Source organism: Rattus rattus, chromosome 4 (genome assembly GCF_011064425.1).
Source record: "Rattus rattus isolate New Zealand chromosome 4, Rrattus_CSIRO_v1, whole genome shotgun sequence".
NCBI lineage: Eukaryota > Metazoa > Chordata > Mammalia > Rodentia > Muridae > Rattus > Rattus rattus.
Window position 1 is genome coordinate 147680824 of NC_046157.1, and position 23337 is coordinate 147704160.

The following is a 23337-nucleotide window of genomic DNA, read 5'->3' on the forward strand; positions in this document are numbered from 1 at the left end:
ATAATCCAGAAGCAGGTAGAAAAAAGACATTGTATAATCATTGCCAAATCAAATTCAAAAGAATACCCACATCCCACAAAGAATTAAGAATTACAATTGTTCCCCAAAGTTTCAAGCTTCCCCTATTCCCAGGCCTGTGGCTAAAATAATAATTGCAAACATCATTATTTAAACATTAACTTTTGACCTAATATACTTCAGAGCTCAAAGCTCCGAGGTCAGCTACTGGCATTTTCCTGGGAAGCTCTAATGATAAATGACATAGGCAAAGCTGCCAGGCAGTGGCCAGAGAGAATCAAGTTAACCCTTAACTCAGTTCTGCTAGCTTCCTGTTTCTTTACATTGCACACAATGACTCTCCTAAGAATTCCAGTATTTTGACTTAGTTTTACTAGTATATAATTTTATGCATTCTATACTTCCTTATCCAGGAACCACTCTCAAATGTTATACAAAACTCATTTCATAACTTCAATAACTTTTTCCTTTCTTGGGATCCCAATGTTGGCTCTATTTCATTTTCTAATAATTTCTTCAGACTTTCTTTGCAAGTCAAGCATTAATGTGGAACTACCATTGTGCAATCATTACGTTGTTTCCAAGATGAGAACACACAGCATGCACCTAGGCCATTAGGACTGTGCTGTGCTGTGCTGTGCTGTGCCCCTATGCCTCAATTTCCTGTTGTTTAAGAATCATTACATCAAGGAACATCTAGTTTCACAGAATTCATCAAAGCAGAAGGAGAAAGAAGTAGGAAAGTCAGATATAATAGAATAATTATGCATACCAAGGCCAACTGAAAAGCAGTCACTCACAAATGCAATCTATAAGGTTCTACAGGAGAAACGGGAACAACTGGGTTTTTTTTTTTTGTTTGCTTGTTTGTTTGTTTGTTTTAAAGATTTATTTTATTTATGTAAGTACACTGTAGCTGTCTTCAGACACACCAGAAGAGGGTATCAGATCCCATTACAGATGGTTGTGAGCCACCATGTGATTGCTGGGAATTGAACTCAGGACCTCTGGAAGAGCAGTCAGTGCTGTTAACCACTGAGCCATCTCTCCAGCCCATTTTTTTACAAAGAGCTGCTGCAGGCTACTGAGATGTCTCCATCCCAGTCTAACTACAAACAGTCCCTTACTTCAGATGGCCGGTCACCTAGAGGGATGTGTCTCCTGCTTCACAGGGTCCCAGACACCTCTTTTTTTTTTTTTTTTTTTTTTTTACAAGGAGCTGCCTCGGGCTTCTGAGATGTCTCCACCCTGGCCTACTGCTGATAGTCCCTGTCATGATATGCTGTCTCCAGCAGGCTGACTCATGAGGAACAACATCTGAAGCTATCCACCGACCTCCACAGCTACCTGAACTCACGCAAGCGCACACACACATCAAACACAAAAGTTGAATAAAGTAAAACTCTTGACGTTTTAGAACAGTCGCTTTCTCTATTTTGACCATCGGAACTCAGCAAAGTGAAGATCTGATCAAGAAGCTGTTGATAGGACGTGTGCACACACAAAAAGTAAAATTTTGGAACTGAAGAGATGGCTCAGTGACCAGAAGCACTTACCGCTCTCCTAGAGGGTCTGGATTCAGTTCCCGCACCCACACCAGAGGGCTTACAACCATCTCTAATGCCAGTTCCAGGGGTCCATCATCTCTGGTCTTCAAGAGCATCACACTCATGTGCACATATCAGTATGGGAAGCGCATGCGCGTGCACACACACACACACACACACACACACACACTTTAATTGTAAAGAAATAATTTTTAAAGTAAAAACTAAGTCTTTTAAATATTTAAAAACAAAAATGTTAGCTTTTAAGAAGCTATTGATACTTTAAATTTTTTTAGAGATTTGTTTTATTTTATATGTATGACTGTTTTGCCTACATGTATGCGTGTGCACTTCATGTGTGTCAGGTGTCCACAGAGAGGGTATCAGACCCCCTAAGACTGGGGTTACCACAGATGGCTATGAAGCATTACATGGGTGCTGGGAACTAAACCTGAGCCTTCTTCCAGAGCAACAAGTACCCTTAACTGCCATCTCTCTAGCCTCCCTGACATAATTTTTAAATTATTTATAATTTGATAATCTCATACATGTACATAACATGTCATTCATCCCCCACTACTGTCTCTTATCCCCCTCCCACTCTTTCTAAATCCCTTCTCCCCAACATGTCTCCCTCCTACTTCCTCTTAAAAGCCCACGTCTTCGTCAGGGTCACTACTGCTGTGATGAGACACCATGACTGAAGCAACTTGGGCAGGAAAGGGTTTGTTTGACTTATGCTTCCACATCACAGTTAATCATCAAAGGACAGGAACTCAAGGAGAGCAGGGACCTGGAGGCAGGAGCTGATGCAGAGGCCATGGAGGGGTGCTGCTTACTGGCTTGCTCCTCATGGCTTGCTCAGCCTGCTTTCTTATAGAACTGAGGATCGCCTGCCCAGGGATGGCACCACCCACAGTGAGCTGTGCCCTCCCACACTGATCACTAACTAAGAAAATGCCATAGGGGCTTACCAAACAGCCTGCTCTTAAGGAAGCATTTTCTCAGTTGAAGCTAAGCTCCTTCCTGCTTGATGACTCTAATTTGTGTCAAGTTCACATAAAACTAGCCAGCAGAACCCATTAAGTTTTTTACATCAATGCTTGCATGAGCATGTGCATGGGGTTATTTAGTGGGGTGTGGCCAACTTACCAGTGGCTAGCAATAGCACACAGAAGAGTGAGATAGTTGGTAAAGTGTCCACACTGAGGAGATCATTGGTAAAGTGCTTACCTCTCAAGTTTGAGGACTTTGGTTTGATTCCCAGCACCCACGGGGGAAAATGAGTCAGGTGTGGTGGCACACAGTTGTAATCCCAGTACTGAAGAGAGAGACACTCTATCTCACAAAACAAGGGAGGCAGATCCTGAGGAAGGATACTGACAATTGACCTCCGAACTCCACACACATGTGTGTACATACACACCAACACAAAGTACTAGTAAATAAATAACAGCAAAATACATTTTAAAAGAAAATTACTCCCCCTTCCCAGAAGCCATTAGTTGTCAGTAGGTCCTCAGTAGGCTTTGACATTAGTTTAGGAAGAAATGACAGAATTTTTTTACATTCTATTTATTTATTTGTTTATGGTTTTTGAGACAGGGTTTCTCTGTGTACCTCTGTCTGTCCTGGAACTCTTTTTGTAGAGTAGGCTCGCCTCGAAATCACAGAGATCCACCTGCCTCAGTCTCCTGAGAGCTGGGATTAAAGGCAGGCACTTGTATTGTATTATATTGCATTATCATGTTTTAATTTTTATTTTTTTTAAAGATTTATTTATTTTATGTATATGAGTATACTGTCACTGTCTTCAGACACACTAGAAGAGGGCATCAGATCCCATTCCAGATGGTTGTGAACCACCTTGTGGTTGCTGGGAATTGAACTCAGGACCTCTGGAAGAGCAGTCAGTGCTCTTAACCGCTGAGCCAACTCTCCAGCCCTATCATGTTTTAAAATACAGAACTACCCAGTTCCCATATTGGATGCCTGTGTTGAGTAGTGTCCCGGACCATAATGCCCGGACTCAGTTTCAGCTCTGTTCTAGTTGCATACAAGACTGTGGATGGACTCATCTCACGCCTCAGCTTCATTAACTGTTAACTATGAGATGAGGTGTAGAAACAGCTGCTTCTTCGAGTTGTCACAGAGATTTAATGAGTCAGAACGGGAAAAGCACTTAAAACAGCAGCCAGCAGAGCCATCTTCGAGCAGTGAGTGTTAGCCACCCTTGAGTCGCCAGCAGTCCAACTCAGCACTTTCCCCTGCAGCGATCCCTGTAACACACTAATCTGTTCCCCTTCCTGGATGATGTCATGTTCTTTTTCCTGTAAGAATTCATACATGCTTCTCTGGCTGATTCCTATTTTTAAAACAACCAGGCACTTTTATCATATCGATCCATTTTGAAATATGATAACCTCAAGTGCTAGCAAGAGAAAGGGTGAGTGGCTGGAGAGATGGCTGAGCGGTTAAAATCTCATACAGTACTCTTTGAGAGGACCCGAGTTTTGTTCCCAGCAGGCACATGTTACTCCACTTCCTGGGGACTGACATTCTTCTTGGACCTTCAAGGCTTCCTGCATGCATGTGGTATATATACATACTTCCAGGAAAACACAAATATACAAAAAAAGAATAATAACAAATATAAAAATGTTTAAATAAGGGGCTGGAGAGATAGCTCAGCGGTTAAGAGCCCCAGCTGCTCTTCCAGAGGTCCTGAGTTCAATTCCCAGCAACCACATGGTGGCTCACAACCATCTGTAAAGAGACCCGATGCCCTCTTCTGGTGTATCTGATGACAGCTACAGTGTACTTATATATAAAAAATGAATAAATCTTTTAAAAAATGTTTAAATAAAAATGTTTAAAAGAAACTATTTTCAGGTAGGATATATAATACGGTACAATTAATAAAAGCTTTTTTTCACTTTGAAGAGAGTTGGGTCTTTTGTTTTGCTTTTTGTTGTTGTCGTTGTTGTTGTTGTTGTTGTTGTTCTCCTCCTCCTCCTCCTCCTCCTCCTCCTCCTCCTCCTCCTCCTCCTTCTTCTTTTTTTAAACTGTCTCATAGCCCAGGATGACCTAGAACTAGACACAGAGCTGAAACAAGGCCTTGAACTCTTAATTTTCCTGCCTTCACTGTCCAGATGCTAGGATTGCAAGTCTCTATCAACATTATCAACACGCCCAGCATCGTATACTAAAGTGGAAATTTAAGGGTTCTTTGGAGAATCAGTTGTGTTGGATGGTGTTTTGCTGGGGCAGACAAGTGAAGAAGTATTTTCCTAAAGTGCACACAGGTGAAAAACTAAGACAGACTCATGAAGGAATGTTTAGCTGAAGCTGACACAGGAGAGGGGATGTTCTGCTAAGGTAAGCACATGAAAGGACACATGGTGAAGGACTCTTCACTAATGACACTTCGTGTATTGATCTGCCTTACATTGCATAAATGAGCTGCATTTGTCAGGACTTCATAGAAAGAAACGCACTTGTGGTGAAGTCTGCAGTTTCTTGCTGCTTCCTCGGACTCAGGCCGATTAGCAGAGTGATGTCAGCTGAGACAGACACACAAGATGATTGGAGGATGTAAAAAGGCCCTGATGGAGAGTGATGGAGACAGAGCTAGACTTGCTTATACTGCTAGCTGTGCAGTGCTTGTTGGTCTCAATTCTTTGCTGATCTTCGCTTCATTGTGCAAGGCACAGCTGAGAACTTCTCCTGGCATTCCTCCAGGTCCCTTCTGCTGACTTGAGTGGAGGCTGAGGCCTGCCTGTCTCTGCTAGGTCATGCCACCACTATTCCTAACCCAACTCTACAGAACTAGACCACTGGTGTATCCTTGAAGTGTTTGCAAGTAGATCAAGCTGCCGCTGCTCTCATATGAACAGAACTGCTGATTTCCAGATAACACAGACGGGAGTTACTCCAAAGAACCTTTCTAAATAGGTCTACTTCCCTCCCAGCATCCACCCCCTCAGTATCCTTTCTTTCCCACTACCTCTGGTAGGTGGTAGGCTAAAAGAGAGGTTAAAGAATTCAAGAACCATCATTAAAAATAGATTTTAAAAAAATTAAAGTTAGAATCTACTGTTCCAGGCACCTGCACAGATTTGAAGCACAATTGGGAAAAGTACATGTCAAATGCAGGGTCACAGTTATATTTTCAAAGATTTTCTAGGAAGAAGCAGAGAAAGGAATCTATTTAGATGGGGCTGATAGAACACCTCAACTGTATTTCCTGCTTTGCTTTGTAATCTATTTTTTATTTTATGTTCATTTGTATTTTGCCTGCACGTATGTGAGAATGTCAGGTCCCCGGAACTGCAGTTACAGATGGTTGTGAGCCACCATGTGGGTGCTAGGAATTGAACCTGGATCCTCCGGAAGAACAGCTTAATCTCTGAGCCACTTCTTCAGTCCCCTGTATTTCATTTTTGGAAAGACCTGAAACAAGCTTATGAATGTTAAATTTCAAGAAAGCTGGGTGTTTGTTTCCTTAATCATAAGTTTAAATAGACCAAAGCCAAGACAAAGGATGTGGGAGGGCTGACTAAACGTCTGTGTTCAAAGCCTTTAGAATTCTTGGTCTCCCGGCAGTGTGTAGGCTCTGCCCCAGCCATCTATTCCACACCTACCCCCTTCCTCCATTTCCACCACTGGAGATTATATTATTCGTATACACCATACCCCAGGAGAAGGCGGTGGGAGGCACAAGGCTGCTGGGGCTCAAAACATTCTCTCATCTTTAGCAAACCATTCAGTATTTGCAATCAAATTTCTAAGGGTCAGATAGTCTCCTGGTGACTCTCAATGCCCCATGCTGGCTCTCAATGTGGAGGGCATTATCAGAGCACGGTACAGTGAAGCCCATTAATCCTGCACTTCTCAAGAAGAACAAAAAACAAACAAACATGCTATTCTAGGATTCTTCTGGTCTTGCTTTTCGAGACAGTTTCCTGCAGCCCAAATTTATTGTGGAACCGAAGATAACCTTCGACTCTTGATCCTCTAACCTCTACCTCTGGAGTGCTGGAATCACAAGTATGTGTCCTGTCATTCCCCAGTCCTCACCCTCATTTGTTGTGTTTGTTTGTGACAAAGTCTCTTATAGACTATACTGGCCTATGTTACTCAGGGTGATCTTGAACTTTTCATGCCTTATACCTCCCAAGTGCTTGGATTACAAGCATTTTGCCAAAACCCCGGGTTTCATTGGGATGCTGGGCATCAAATCCAGGGCATTGTACAAGCAGGGTTATGTAAATACTCAGCCCTTCACAGGACACTTAATGAAAGACATGTAAATGGAAGTAGTTCGATAATAACCAACCCAAAAAAGAAAGAAGAGACCTGAAATCCAAAAAACAAACAAACAAAAAACAGTACTACAATATAGTACAATAAATGTTAAAAGCAAAACATTGGAAAATTAAACTTCATACTGTCTGGGGATTTTTGTTTGTTTTTTGAGACCGTGTCCCTTGGGCAGGGACAGTATGGAGTTCAGAAGAGGGATCTTAGGAATATTTATGGAATAAAGAAGTGGTCTAAGGATTGAGCTAAGGTGACTAAAGCAAGAAAAGGCAAGTAAGAACCAGTAGGCTGTTCTTTCATTGAAAGGCTGTTAAAATTGAAGAACCTTATTGTTCTTCAGACTGCGTCCATAATACCTTCTGAAGGTACAGTCTTGTCCCTCTGTGGGCAGCAAGTCAGCTAGCAGACACCTGCCTATGCCTGAGGGTGGAGGTGGGGGACCTATGGTCTCAGTTTGAGAAAGACAATGCTGCTATCAACTTCTTGAAAAAAAAATAGCTCAGGTAAGATTAGACACTTACGTCATAGGTGTCATCTTTAGCAAGGCTAGTAGGACTCTAATCTATTGCTTGGCAGACACAGACCCTTAAAACTGGTGCCTTGGGGTTTGAGAGACGGCTCGGTAGGTAAAGTACTTCCTAAGCAAACCTGAGTTTCATCCCAGGATTCCACAGTGGAAGAAGATAAGCCATTTCCAAAAGCTGCCCTCCTGCCTCCACTCCACCATCATGATGCACGCATACAATCTCCAATAATAGTAAATCTTAGAAATAAAGTTGAATTTTTTTCTTCTTTCCACTCTAAATACTTGTTCATTTGCTTTGAGACGAAAGACAAGGTCTCACCATGCAGCTGTGGCTGGCTTGGAACTTGAAGTGTAGAACAGACCGGCCTAGAGCACACAGAGACCTGCCTGCCTTCACCTCCTGAGTGCGAGGATTAAAAGTGAGCCTCATCACAAGCAGCACAAAAGATTTTTAAAGACACCTAAAATGAAGTAAGAAAGCCATATTGGTATGAACGTGGAATCCCAGCCCTTGGGGGCATCAACACAAGTTCAAGGTTAGCCAGAGCTATACAGCAAGTCCCTCTTTCAAAAATCTGAAACAAACAGGGCCAGGAGGTGGCTCAGCAAGTTCTATCTGCTGTTAAACCTGATGACCTGGGATTGGGGATTTAGCTCAGTGGTAGAGCGCTTGCCTAGGAAGCGCAAGGCCCTGGGTTGGTCCCCAGCTCGAAAAAAAAAAAAAAAAAAAAAAAAAAAAAAAACCCATGACCCTAAGTTAAATTCTCATGTGTTGGACTCCCCAGAATTGTCCTCTGACCCAGGGTTTATGCCTGCTAGGCAAGTGCTACCAACCAGACCCAAACTTAGATTGCCTGCAAGTGTCAAGGTCCATCATCCAACTTTTTAAAAAAATGTTTTTAGTCACAGTGGCTTATGTTGTAGTCACACACACACACACAAAGAGGATGATAGAACTAGATTTTGTTCTTTTTATTAAAATTGTTTGATGTATATGAATGTTTTGTTTGCATGTATGTATGTGCACCCTGTTCTTGCCTGATGCTCTTGGAAGTCAGAAGGCATCAGATTCTGTAAGACCGTGGTTATGGATGGTTGTGAACCTTCATGTAGGTTCTGGTAAATCAAATCCAAGTCCTCTTAAAGAGCAGCAAATATTAACCACTAAGTTACCTGCACATTCTTTTTTTTTTTTCTTTTTTTCGGAGCTGGGGGGACCGAACACAGGGCCTTGCGTTTGCTAAGCAAGCGCTCTACCACTGAGCTAAATCCCCAACCCCTAAGATTTGTTTATTTTATACGAGTACACTGTAGCTGTCTTCAGACACCCCAGAAGAGGGCAGGGGATTCCATTATAGATGGTTGTGAGCCACCATGTGGTTGTGGGAATCGAACTCAGGACCTCTGGAAGAGCAGTCAGTGCACGTAACTCTGAGTCATCACTCCAGCCCCTACCTGCAAACTTAAAACAAATATTCCCACTATCAAACAAAAAAAAAAAAAAAAAAAGTTCATTGCATAGAGAAGGGGCTTAATTAAAATTGTTCCTGGAAGAGAGAAAATGGAAACATGTCCCACGCAGAAAGGACAGTGGAGCACAGTGATAAATTCTAACTCTAACAGAGTTACTGGACCATGAGGATCACCTGAGGTGCACTTAAGCAAAGAAATGAAGGTATTATAGGAATCCCGGAAGGCCCATCTGGATTCCTGTTAACTTTCTTGACTACTCATTCCTTTCCTTTATTGTCCAGTAACAATGTGTAGTTCAATGAGAATTTATTGTGTCTCCTTTATCAGACCATAAGCTTTAGGAGGGTAAGTCGTCATATTGCATTACACGATGCCCACTAAACAGTCGCTGGCGAAGAAAGGCACGAAGGTGCTGCAGGGTAGCCCTAAGTAAAGAGCACCCACAAGTTAGAAGCAAGAAATTCCCCCAAAACAAGCTTCTTAAGGGGTTTCAGAAATAATACCGGAAGGGTGGAATCGGGCCTCTGGAATATTCGGGAAAGGCGCAGGTGGATTGTAGTAAGGACAACAGGGAACGACAGGTGAGCGTTGGACTCAACTGGTCAGGAGAGGCGGGGCGGCGTGCCGCGCATGCGCACGCATGCCCTCTGCTTGCCTCCTTACCGGGACGCGCTTGCGGGCGTGTGCACGCTCGAGGTCGAAGCGGAAATGGCGCCGCGGGGCCGCGCGTCCGGGCGGCGAGCGGAAGTGGGTGTGAGAGCGGAAGTGGCCGGCTGGAGCCGGGGGCTGGGCGGGGACCGGGATCGTCGGTAAGGCGGCGGCGGAGGCGGCGGCGGCTCGGCAGGCGGGTTGAAGCTTCGGGGGCCAGGTCGGTCGGGTGGTGGCTGCCTCTACGGGCAGCGCGTGCCGGGCCAGCGCGTGTGTCCGCCTCTCCCCACCCCGCTCCCCGTCCCCTTCTCCCCTCACCTACCGCACCCAGCCCCCCTCGTCAGGGGCAGCGGGGCCGCTCCCTCAGTCCTACCCTCGCTTGCCCACCCTCACCGCCCTTGTTTCTCCTTCCCCTGCTCGGGGCAGCCGCCGCCATGATCCTGCTGGAGGTGAACAACCGCATCATCGAGGAGACGCTCGCGCTCAAGTTCGAGAACGCGGCCGCCGGGTAAGTGCACACCGGGAGGAGGCCGAGTTGACCCTACCAAAATCCCGGGTGGCGTCCAGCTCCCCAGCCCTAGAGGGAAGAGGTCGGGAACCTGGCGCGGCTTCAGGGTTTCCTTAGCAGGATGGACGTGGGAAGCCACGGGGCGCGGTAAGCCGAAGGCCTAAGATGCGTGGGGAGAGGCTGAGACAGGGATGCGGAAGCAGCGAGAGGGCAGGAGCAAGGCGTGCCAGAGAACAGACGACCTGTGGGACGTGAGGGCAGCCGAGGCCAGAAGTCACGTCCGGGAGCCTACTGTCCTAAGGGGGAAAGAGAGGGCCCCACTTTCCTCTATATTTACCGTCATTGTTCTGAACCCAGAAAGACCCTTTTGGGGAAGCTGGATTGAATGGAGTTTTTAGGAATTCCCAGGATGAGGTGGGAAGAACATACAGGCCCAGATCGCCACCGGCATTCTGCTTCCCCACCCCCATCTCTCCCCCAGGAGAAGCAGGAGGCAAGGTTGAAAGCAGACCCAGGCTTCTAGGAGGGAAAAAAACCCTCTAACCTACTGCGAGATACACTTAGCCATTTTGTTATATATCTCTTAGGCAAAGCCAACAGTTCTCCATCCACTCTCTTTAGCTCTCAAGACAAGGTTGATTGGTTGGGTGTCTTAAATTCTTATCCAAGACACCTGATCTTTGATTTCTAGTAATGCCCGCTGGGTTAATAGCTGCCTCTCCCAGAATCTATAAAGTTCTTAAGATAATTATTTATTAACATCAGCATCTTAATATATGGGACGTATTTCAACCCTTCTCTGTCAAACACAAAAAAGCAAACTCCTCCCTTAAAGCTGCTTTGCCTCCCTAATGTATTTAAAACCTGAGCAGAGGTTTTAGGTTCTAATTTATGGTGGCCTGTGGCCACTCCTTTGCCTCATTTCCTCATTGGTGAGGATGGGGCTTCACATTTTGGTTTCACAGTTAGGAGGTAAGTACAGACTGTTTCTGTGAACGGGGAACTGGAAATAGGAAAGTGCTTGCAGATCCACAGAAAGGAGAGGATTGGAAGGGGGGATTCATTCATTCTCTTTAATTCTAAGCATTTATAATGAACGTGTGGTTCACTGACACTGAAAGCATGAACCCACTACTTACATGGAATACATTGCCTGTTCTGTCTCTTTTGTAAGGCTCCACGTTTTATCTGCAAACAAAATAGGACAGTCCTTGAATTGGTCCGTTCAGTGAACATAGTTTCCTGCCCTGAGTGCAGTTGAGCTCATGCTGCTTATTCACTCGCTCTTATTCACCTTGTTTGCATTTTGAGTTTTGGAGTTAGTCGACACGGGGGCTTATTGTAGGTGATGGGGTGTGTGCTTTTTTTTTTTTTTTTTTTAAATTAGTGTGGCACAAATGAGGAAGTTAAGATAACTTCTGCATTTTCACAACTGATCTTAATACATACATTCTCAAGTCTTGACTAGCAAAGAATGAGTCCTGGGTGGTGGTTATAAGCGGATCTACAAGATAAATGGCTGCGTGTGTTCAAGTGGAGGCATGCCTTTAAATGGAGGAGGACTTTCATAGTTATTTATTTATTAATAACTTGATTCTAAAATGTGACCCACTATTCAGAACCTTATGTAGCCCTTTTTCTTTTAGAAAACTCTCCTTAAAGTTCTGTGGTTGGTGATGTATGCCTGTAGTCCAGGCACATTCAACTGTAACCCCAGCTTTCAGGGGCTCATATGAGCGAGACAGGAGCAGCAAAAGTTCCAGGCCCTAGTGAGACCTTGTATTTTTAAAAAAAAAAAAAAAAGGCCAGGCCAAACTAGGTGTGATGTGCTTGTAATCTCAGTGCTTAGGCCATCCTGGCCTACCTTGTTGCAAATAAAGAGCCTCCTCTTTCAGAAAGATTAAAATAGAGTTTTAAATTTGGAGGGCATAAGTTAGAATTTCTGGTTTGTTTTTTGTTTTGTTTTGTTTTTTTGGATAAGGATGCTCACTGTAGCCAGGTTTAATGTCTGAGGCGGTAGTATGTTTTGTCTTATTCTAGCTCATCCTTGGGATATGTGGCTTAACAAATGTGCTCAAAACATTGTGTTTAAAAAAACTTTGAGAATCTTAGAGAAGAGACTGTGGAGGGCTGGGGTTTCCTGAGATTGCCTGTTTCTGCAGGGTGTGGTGGCACTCTCCCATAACCCTAGCACTCCTATAACCCTGGCAGCAGGGCCAACACAGGTTCCAGGCCAGCCAGGGATATTTAGTGAAGACTCTGTCTCAAAAGAAAAGAAAAGCCAACCTCTAAGCAAGTGTGCTCCAGGTCTGCCTGTCAAGATGAGGCAGCACTGAAGTGGTTACCGAGGCCACGCCTACACCACTGCTCTCTGCAAGGATGAGTGTGCCCATCGAAAGCAATGATGGGTCTCATCAGAGCTCAATGCCAGGCAGCAGTTGAAAGAACAGGGAGCCTTTCGAAGACAACCTGTTAGCAAAGTCAGGGAGGAACTGATGGACAAGCTCTGTTGGGAGAGGATAGAGAGCTTAAAGAAAAGGAGTAGCCCAGAGAGACTGTGCAGAGTGAAAGGCTGTGCAGGGTAGAAACCTGGGAGAGCTCAGCTCCACACTGCTCTCTGCACTTCTCAGAACAGATTAATAGGGAAATTCTTTTCGTGGTAGCCTTTGCCAGGATGATTCTTTCCGCTCTGCAATGTCTGTACCATAGCCACTCACTATATGTGGCCCATTAAATTTAAATAAAAAGATGAAGTAAAACTAGAATTATTTCCTGAGTTGCACTAGCTGTGTTAGATTTCTAGGCTCCGTGGCCACTTGGGGTTAGTGCCTGTTACTGTAGACAGTTGTGCTGGATGTGAGGTAGTTTCCTTTGGGAGGGTGTTTGAGTACTTAGGGTTTTGCACAAGGTAGGCAAGCACTCCCCCTGCACTGTGTCCCAGCTCTCATGAGGTGTTCTTCAAAGTAGTGCGTACTCCAGAATGACGTTGCATTGGCTTTCCTTTTCATTGTTTTACTTTATCTTTTTTATTTTTAATCATCCTTTGGGTTATCTTACTGGATCTTTTTGCCTATAATATCAGACCGAAAGTTTAAACTTGTATTTGGGGTTTGACTTCTGTAAAATAAACTTTTTAAGCATACGTTTGGCCACAATCATTTGTAATTTAAAGGCAATTTTAACGAAGCTTCCTACTTTTTGCCTGCCATACTCTTGAGAAGTGACTTACTAGATCTGTCTAGTGTCTTCTTCAGAAAGGGATGCAGTAAAGCAACTCCTGTCAGATGACAGTCTCCACACTATGACTAATTCAAAGCTACACCCAACACTGTCAATAATGCCCTGCTTAAGTCTTATCTCTTATCAACAGCACTGCCTTTTCACTTAGGAATTCTTGCCTAGACCACAATTCAAACAGAAGTAATCTGGAAATTTAATTGATTTTGTTGTTGTTGTTGTTGTTACTACATACACACCAAGAATCCTTTATCCTCAGAAGCAAGGCCTGTCCACTTTGCAGTTACACAGTTCAGAACTGAGGAAAGCTGTTAGATGCGAGCTGCTGTTGATTTTAAGTGCCGTCTGGCTCTTAACCACAGCCTGTGCATATTGTGGGAGCCGTGGTTCTGTGAGGGGGAGAGCTCAGTAAGCAAGCAGTGCCGAGTGGGGTGGGCGAGGACTGTGGGAGGAAACATTTCAGAAAGGAATACATTAAATCTTGTAGATACCTTGTTCTCATTCCCAAATATGCCACATATGTCCTCAGAGAGACAGACTGGCTTGAAGAGATTCAGAATTAGGACATTGTTTAAGCCTATGGATGTAGTGGGATGCACTGACTGACGACTATTAAGATCTAGTTGATCTTTTTACAGGGAGTTGTAATTGACACGTTGTTACCTGTCCTCTGGCCTCTTTGCATTGTCTTTGGGGAAGGAGTTTCTAAAGCTAAACTGCAGGCTAGGACTATTATTTGAACCATTTTTGTTTTCTCAGAACCTGTGTGTGTGTGTGTGTGTGTGTGTGTGTGTGTGTGTGTGTGTGTGTGTGTGTGTGTTTCTACTCAGTAAATATCTTGCAGGAATAAATGCAGCCAGATTAAAAGATTCTTGATTTCTTTAAAAGCTTACCTTTTTTGTGAAGGGGGGTGGAGGGGAGAGACACAGATGCAGAGGCCAGAGAAGAAATGTTGAACATACTACTGTATCTCTCTGTCTCACTCCTTGGAAACTGACTCTCTTACTGGACTTGGAATTAGTCTGGCAGTTACCAAACCCCAGTCATCCTCCTGTCCCAGTCTTTCTAGCACTGAATTACAGGCTTTTCTGTGGGTCCTGGGGATTCTAACTCAGACCCTCCCTCATGCTTGCCCAGCTTGTGTTCTTCTCCACTTTGGCATTGTTCTGAGACAGGGTCTCACACTGTAGGCCAAACTGCCTTGGAACTGTGTAACCCAGACTGGCTTCAAACTCATAGTGCTCCTTCTGTCTCAACTTCCTGTATACCCTGCCACACCCAGCTTGTTACCACTTTTCTAAGAGTGTGTATGTCAGTTTTTATTTTCTTGTTCTCTGTCTTTTGAGAGGTGGTTTAGCCAAAAAAAAAAAAAAAAAAAAAAAGCCATCTTTTGCTTAATGATTTGTGGGGGAGGGGCCTTTCCTCAGAAAGAAGGATTGGAACTTTGTAGAGGACTTTTAAGAAAGTAATCAAAAATCTTCAGTGAGCACAACAGAACAATTTCTCTAATTCAGGATGTAGAAGGGATAATCAGAAAAGGTCACAAGTGCCCCAGTAGAGAATTATTTCCAGGATGTATTTAGAAGTAAAAACTCCAAAGACCTCACCAAAACAATGAGGTGATAGAGTTGCTGGTAGACTTTACTATTGACATTCTAGAAGCATCTTCAGAAAGGTACAGGGGTTGGGGATTTGGCTCAGTGGTAGAGCGCTTACCTAGGAAGCGCAAGGTCCTGGGTTCGGTCCCCAGCCCCGGAAAAAAAAAAACAAAAAACAAAAAAAAACCAGAAAGGTACAGGGCTGCCACACCCAATTTTAAGAAAGTATTTAAGTGCAAAAGAGATGGCTCATCAGTCTAACAGCACTTGCTGTTCTCTCAGAGTTCAGTTCCGAACCTACTCCAGGTAGCTCACGACCACCGTTAGCTCCAGATCTAAAGGACAGGATGCCTCTTCTGGCCACTACATGTGTACACACACACACACACACACACACATAAATCATCAAAACATTTTTCCTAAGAGGTATATTTTATGTGTTTTTGAGTGTTTGCTTGCCCACATGTATGTATGTATGTGTACTACATACAAGCCCAGTGCCTGTAGAAGTCACAAAAAGATATCTGTTCCCCGGGAACTAGAGTTACAGACAGTGTGAGCTGCCATGTGGATGCTAGGAACTCAGGTCTTCTACAAGGGCAGCTAATGCTAGCACCATTTCTCCAGCCTCCTTTTAAGAGATTTTAAGAATATCTCTTAAAAGTCAGATGTGGTATCTCATGTCTGTCATCCCAGCACTTGGGTGGCTGAGGCAAGCTGATCTGAGTTCAAGGCCAACCTTGTCTACAGAGTTCCAAGACAGCCAGGACAGAGGAAACTCTGTCTAGAACTTGTCCTGTCATTATCCTGCCTCTGCCTTCCAAGTTTTGGGGTCACAGGTGTGCACTACCATGCTTGGCTGACGTGATTTATTATGTCATATGGAGGTAATAGCTGGGTTTTATGGAGAAGAAAACTAAGGCAAAGAGAGGCTAACTGGCTTCCAAATGTCACATAGCTAATCCTTGACAGCCAAGACTTAACCCAGAGACAGTCAGACTGAGTCTGCATCCAGGCAGCAGCTGGCTGGGATGGTACTTGGTTGTGATTCTAGCACTTGGGCGGTCTGAGCAGGAAAATCAAAAGCCCAGGTCATCCTCAGCTACATACTGAGCTTGAGGCCAGTGGACTGCATTAGACTCTGTCTCAAAAATGAAAATAAAGCTCTGTTTGGGGGTGGGGCACGCCTTAATCCCCAGCACTTGGAAGGCAGAGGCAGGGATTGAACTTGAGTCCTTAGGCTTGGTAGCAGTGCCTTTACTCTCGGGGCTTCTTGAATCTGAAGCTTGAGCAGATGGTAATACAGTAAATGCTTCATCTTTTTAGTCATTTAAATGGACCCTTCTATTACTGTGATTTTTTTTTTCTTTTTTTAAAACCATAAACCAGAGCAGGCTATCTATTTAGTGTGTCCCCGCAACCCAGCATGCAGGAGGTGGAGGCAGAAGGGTCATTCATAGCTTAAAACAAGCCTCAGCTACATAATAGGTTTCAGGCAGCCTAGGCTACGTAAGATTCTTGTCTCAAAAGTAAATTAATTAAAATAGAGTAATGATGGAGGCAGAGGCAGGCAGATCTCTGAATTCCAGGACAGTCAGGGGAAGCTTGTCTTGAAAAGTAGAACTAACATGTGTGGGCCCTCTCCCTCTCCCCCTCCCCCTCCCCCTTCCCTCTCTCTCTCCCTCTCTTCTTCCTCCCCTTTCCCCTCCCTCTCTTCCTCTCACCACAGGCAGACAGACAGCCACACACTGTTAGGAGTGTCCTTGGGACTCAGCAATGACTGTTAAAGTGTTTTACACTTAGCGTTCTCCTTGTTGGGCACAGCTTTCAAATCTCCAGCTCCTAAATGTGCTCTCCTGCTCTTTAGCCCAGTACCTTAACAGCCTTTCTCCTCCAGACCCTTTGTGCAGCGTTGTGAGAATGCACTAAAATATTAATGGCGGTGGTTTGATATTCCCAAGTCATACAGCCAGCCACTTAGAAAGGATCTTAGTAGTGTTTCCCAGTGGAGATCAGTGCTTGGGGTGCTTTCTTGCTAGAAAGAGACCCAAACCTTAAGTGTTTATGACTTAGAACATTAAGGTTCTTCTTTTTTTTTTTTGGTTCTTTTTTTCGGAGCTGAAGGTTCTTAATGTTAATTTTTCTCAAGTCTGTTGGTACAATTGAAAGGTGGGGGACTCTCCTGGTTGAGGTCAAACCTAAGGGTTGGGGGAAAAGAACACCCCTAATATCCCTCCACCCACCCTAGTTAAGTCAGTTAGTATGGTCCTTAACTAGGACAGCCTGTCAGGTCTAGTAGGGTTTGTTTGCATACTTCCTCTACCTGTGGTGCCCTGTTAGTATTTTACTTAATGGTCTTTTAAAGGTTATGTATACTCTTGGTTTTTAAAGTTTTATTGTTATTCGTTGCCTTTTGTTTGTTGGGTACATTTGAAAGTGAAAAGCTCAGGAGCAATTTACCCTTTCTCCTTTGTCTGTTGAGACAGGATCTGCCTCTAACTCAACATTGAACCAAGGATGACAGAACTCTGATACTCCTGTGTCCACCTCCCAAGTGATAAAATATCATCTAGCCACATCTCTTGTTGTTTTCTTGAGACAGGGTCTCCTGTGTAGCTCCAAACACCCTGTAACTGCCTCTGCGTCCCAAATGCTGGGACTATGGGCATGAACTTGCCTTGTGTTATTATGTGTGGGTGGCTTTGAAAAAGCAGGGTAAACTTGGATGTTTCCTATAAGTGGTTTTTTTTTCTCTAACATATATTTAATAAAAGCTAATTTATTTAAGGGATATCATTTAGCCTCAGTATCAGCTTTTAAAGTTCATAAACTACATTAGCTATTCCACTTTTACCCAGCAGAGTTGGAGCTCCTCTCAGTTCCTTTCGTACTCAAAGGTTGGCGAGATGAGCAGTTGAAAGCACGATCTGCTCTAACAGAGGAAATAAGTTCAGTTCCCAGCACCTACAAGGTAGCTCCCAACTGCTCATAACTCCAGTTCCAGATCAGATGGCCTCTTCACATGTATGTGTACATGCCTTTGTGTATAAATAAAGTGTATTTTTAAAAAAGATTCCTACTTAAGTGGTCTCGAGCAATGGGGTAAAATGTGGAAGTGTGTATCTTGTCTGCTAAATGTGAAACAAACCAGGATCATTTGAATTAACTGCTAGCAAGCTGCTAGAGGCAGTAGAGTCTTGTGGCATTGAAGAGAAGGGTGTAACAGCTTTTTACTAGGGGTTACTTGAGTAAAACATATAGTAGCTGTTGCATATCAGAAGGTCTTCTAGGCCTGTCTTACATTTTGTCCGTAGCAGTTCTACAAGAGTGATGAGGTCATTTGCATTCTCCCATTTTATAAATGAGAAGATGAGGAAAGGGGGTAAGAAATCTTACTTGACCCAGAGCATAAGCCTGGTGAAAAAGACGGGAAAACATGTGCTTTGCCTGTGCTCAGTGATTTTTTTTTTTCCAGTGTTGGTTTGTGATTTACGTCTGTATAACATGAGGTAGAACCACAGCAGGCTTGGTGGAAAGTGGCAGGTGCTCTGATGATGTAAAGGGGAGGTATATACAAAAGCCTAAACACGATGTGTGGGAGGGAACAGAGCTTACTGTGCTGTACATGGCTTAAATCATCCTTTCACCTTAAACAAAACAAAATCATTCTACATGATTATACTTAGCCATTTTTCTGTCTGACATGTTACTTCCACAGGCATTATAGTAATAGGCAGTGGGGGAGGGGCAGGGGCAGGGAGGCATTACCACAGCTACAGGTAGGTGTTCTTTGTCTTGTCTTCCACCTTTAACAGGTTCAGGTCCAAGAAGGAATAAATGTGTGTTCCCTTCATCTGTTAGCTTGCATTTAAATAGGATGCTTTAAATTTCAGTAAAATTCAGGACCCCTTCAAAATTCTCCTAAAACCAAGCAACAGTACAATTATTTTCCCCTATTTACATGTGATCTGTTTGTGTATATTTGTGGGCCTGAGAGTACAACCTGAAAGAGTCCGCTCTCTTTTCGGCCCTAGGGAACCTGGGGATCCAACTCAGGGCTGAGAGCAATAGGACAGGCTAGCAAGTGTCCCCACCCTAAGCCATCTTACCCTAAAATTATCTTACTAAGGGCCTTTTGTTGTTTTACAGAAACAAACCAGAAGCTGTAGAAGTAACATTTGCAGGTAAGTGTCTTTATCTCATCCCCCTTAAGAGAGGGATGAGATAAAAAAGAAGAAAAAAAGAATTTTAGTGTGGGTGTTTTGTCTGTGCTCCTTGTATGTGCCCGATGCCTGAGGAGACCAGAAGAAAGCATCAGATCTCCGGGAATTAGAGCCAGCAAATGGCTGTGAGCTGCCATATATGTACTTGGAGTGAACCTGGGTCTTCTGGAAGAACAGCCAGTTTTCTTAACCACTAAGCTAGCTCTGCTTCCCTGAAAAAGGTTTTGTCAAGTCTTTCTTGAGGCCTTTGAGAAGAATTATGTGTTTATGACATTGCTAACTGACTTTGAAGTTCAGAAACTATATAAAGCTACCTTACATATCTTAGTGAGTGGGGACACGATATCTTAGAAATTTGGTTGTTTTGTACAAAGAACTGTTTGTCTTTCTACTTTGGAAATCTACAGTTATAATCTAGTAGCCATCATCTAAGTTTGCCTAGCATTTGGGGGAGGCAGGGTGGATGATGGTGTAGCTTGTTTGTCAGATCAGGGAAACAGTGTTTCTTTCCACTCCCTGTTGGCCATGTATGGGGATACAAGTCATTTGTACCAGAACCCAGGAGGCAGAGTAGGTGGGTCTCTGTAAGTTTGAGGTCAGGTTGGTTTACCTGGAGAGTTCTAGGCTAGCTAGAGCCACATGGTGAAACTGTGTTTCATAAAACAAAAGAAAAAAAAAAGAATGTGAGTCAAATGTGAGCTCAGATTTTACAGCTAAGTGTCCAGAAAGGCAAGTGCTTGACCAGGCGATCTGAGAAGATTTGTAGCTCCTAAGGTGGGTGCCATCTGTGCATCCTCATTGCCATCAGTGCCCAGTCCGCATGATTGCCGTGGTTCCCATGCAAGTTCTCTGCATTCTGGCCCTCAGCACCTAGCTTCAGTAGTGCTGCAGTGCCCAGGTCACTTTGTAGTGCAGGAAGAAGGAGCCTCAAGAGATGCCCAGAGATTAAGAGACTTCAAAGATAATCATTTGTCTTGTCTTGATCTTGTTAGATTTTAAAAGACTTATTTATTTATTATTTTATGTATGTGAGTACACTGTCCTCAGACACACCAGAAGAGGGCATTGAATCCCATTACAGATGGTTGTGAGCCACCCTGTGGTTGCTGGGATTTGAACTCAGGACCTCTGGAAGAGCAGTCAGTGCTCTTAACCACTGAGCCATCTCTCCAGCCCGATCTTGTTAGATTTTAATTCAAATATTTTTATAAAGATTTATTTATTTATTTATTTATTTATTTATTTATTTACATATAAATACACTGTAGCTGTCTTCAGACACACCAGAAGAGGGCATCGGATCCCATTACAGATGTTTGTGAGCCACCATGTGGTTGCTGGGAATAGAACTCAGGACCTCAGGAAGAGGAGCCAGTGCTCTTAACTACTGAGCCATCTCTTCCTTAACTCATATATTTAAGACAACAGTGTTTGTGGAGGTTTTTTGTTGTTGTTTTGAAACAGTTGGTAATAGTTGAATAGCTTACCAGGTATTTAATATTAAAGTAGAATCTTTTGTTTGAATTTGAGCATGACTGATTATGGTTATGTCCTTGTAATATTATGTCTCCCAAAGATACATCTTGATGTATGTATGGATCAGATGTCTAGAATTTGCTTTGTAATAAATTAAGGTGGGGTGAGTACATTTTGATCAAAGCTCCATGTGCTGATCAGCGTTAATGCTACATAAGTAGAGTTGTTTATAGCTTTCTTTCTCTTAGAAACATATCACAGTGAAATTTTTTTACTGTTACTTTAGTATAAACTATGGTTACACTAAAAATAGCTTTGTAATTTTAAGAGAGACCAAAGAGGAGGCCATGGAGCAATTCCATAGCAGTTTTTCAGTTGGCTTCCCATGAACTAAAAATAAACATCATTTTACTTGCATCTCTCTTATCAGAGGCCTCCTCATGGCCAGCCCTGTGGTAGGTGCTGGGAGATTACTCCCATTTCCAGAGTGAGCAATCTTTCTTGCTTTTTTTCACAGATTTTGATGGCGTCCTTTATCATATTTCAAATCCTAATGGAGACAAAACAAAAGTGATGGTCAGTATTTCTTTGAAATTCTACAAGGAACTTCAGGCACACGGAGCTGATGAGGTAAGTTCCACATTGGTTTCCTTGGAACTCTTGTGTTTACTTTACCATTTGTTGGCCCCCTGCCCTTCAAGGAGGGCTACATCACCCTTACAAACAGGCTGCTTTATACAGCTAGCTGGGGGTTCCAAATTCCATTCCCCATAACAATGTTTTCCAGAGAAGATTTTGGCTCTTTGCTTGCTTGGTTTTATCTTGGAGCAGTATTTCCTGAGCAAAGTTTAGAAGCTTTTTTTTTTTTTTTTTGGTCTCAGGTAGCGCAGGCTTGATGGAAAGCCTCCAATTCCTGATTGCCTTCATCTTCCAAGTGCTAGAATTATAGGCATGTACCATACCCAGCTCGGAATTTATTCTTCTCAAATCATTTAGGTTAGACAGATTTTACAAAAGAATGAAAACAAAACAGCTAGTCCTCCAGAAATAACAGAATATTTCCTTAACTGGTACAAAAATAGTTATGGTAACAATAAGACATGTTCTGTTCCATATTTAGAATCTTATCAAGGTGGCTTGGAATTTGTGCTGTATTAAACTTCATAGTCTTGGTTTTCATTCTGAAAGTGAAGCATAAGTAACTGTTTTGTCAACCTTTTTAAGTGACTTTTCTTTCGAACTGACCTTTCCACCTATCCTTATAACTATACCATAGGGAAGTGCAGCCTGGTGCCTGGTGCCTTGGCTTTGGATAGCCAAAGGAGGAGGTGTGGTTCCTGTTGAACTGCAGTTGCTCTGGGGCGAGCCATTTATGGAAGAAAGAAAATGCTTTACACCAGTGTGTGCACATTGTGGTTGGGTCTCAAAGCAGGAAGTATGACTCAGTTTCTGAATCAGTTTTAACGAACTAGGCTCTCTTAATCTGCTCCATGAAGAAGCAGCCATTTCTCTCTCTGAGAGCGGTAGCTTTTGAACAGCTTCAGATTTCTGAAAGGCTGCATACTAAGGAATGTGGTCTAGAGTTTGTAAAGTCTTGCTCTAAAATCAGACTTAGAGTTCTAAGATCTGTAGGGAGCTGAGCCCTTTTTTGTTCAGGTGCTTTTGATTTGCTGAAGGGAGAGAAGTAACTGGAGGGAATTTGAGGTAGTTTTATCAGAAGGCAAGCTGGTCTGTTGCAGCTTGCGACCCAACCTGGTTTGGATTTATAAAGACTCATTCCATCCTGTGCTTGGTCTGCTAGTGGAACTCTGGAACACATTGCAGTTTTCATAGCTCCCACATAGGCCAAAGAGCCCAAGTGGGGCAAGGAGCGACATTCCCAGTGTGGGAGTGGAGTAAGTGACTCCCTAGGTTGGTTAAACAGTGACCAGCCTGTGATAACCACAGGAAGCTTGTTATTGTTTCACAGGCCCTTTTTAAAAGCAGAACGCTCTGCTGCTCCGTAGGCAGGTTTAATAGTTATAAGTAGGTAGGCTGACTTCCTCTTCTCCCAACTATTAAAAGAGGCACAGATGTAAAGGTGAGTCAAGGTTGGAAGTGTGAGTGAACAGTGTGCTGCTGTGGAGACAGCGTGAGCCCAGTGTGGGGGCGGGGCAGGGTTTGCAGGGGGATCATGAGCTCCAGGCCACTGTGGGTTATACAGTGAGACTGGTCTCAGGAAAATAGCAGAGAAGTGTACAAGGGTTATGATGCAGAAACAGAGAAGGCCTCAATGGCTCAGTGGGTGAAAGCACTCGACATGCAAAGCTGGTGGCCTGACTTCAGCCTCCAGAATCATGGTGGAAGGAGAAAACTTGACTTCTAGAAGTTGTCTTCTGACCTCCACACTTGGCACCAGCAGCCACACACATGATAATAATCATAAATAAAAAATTAAATATTTAGGGCTGGACAGATGGCTCAGCAGTTAAGAGCACTCCCTGTCTGATCTTCCAGAGGTTCTGAGTTCAATTCCCAGCAACCACATGGTGGCTTACAACCATTTTTAATGGGATCAACGTATATGTAACATAAACAGATATTTAATAAAAAATATTTTAAAGAACAAAGGAATAAAAAGAATTATAAATGTGGCTCTAAATACTTTATAAATTTCACAATATTCACTTGGTAAGACTGGAGGGGCTTTGGCTTCCCTGTGTTTGATACTCCCTTTCTTCAGTATCAATTGTGTAGGATTATATTCAGAGGGGGCATGCCA

General features: G+C 43.5%; 1 protein-coding gene across 3 annotated transcripts in view; it reads left to right on the forward strand.

Moving 5' to 3' along the window:
• Positions 1 to 9630: 9630 nt before the first annotated feature.
• The window catches only part of Arpc2 (actin related protein 2/3 complex subunit 2), a 30199-nt gene continuing 16492 nt past the window's right edge, over positions 9631 to 23337 (forward strand). The window contains exons 1-4 of one of the 3 annotated variants that reach the window (XM_032901326.1): positions 9631 to 9754; positions 9961 to 10042; positions 19027 to 19061; positions 21094 to 21206. In XM_032901326.1, the coding sequence (XP_032757217.1) occupies positions 9969 to 10042; positions 19027 to 19061; positions 21094 to 21206 (222 nt within the window). In that variant the 5' untranslated portion in view covers positions 9631 to 9754; positions 9961 to 9968. Of the gene's footprint in view, positions 10043 to 19026; positions 19062 to 21093; positions 21207 to 23337 lie in introns of all 3 variants that reach the window. The other 2 variants (XM_032901329.1, XM_032901327.1) reach the window with 2 other exon arrangements.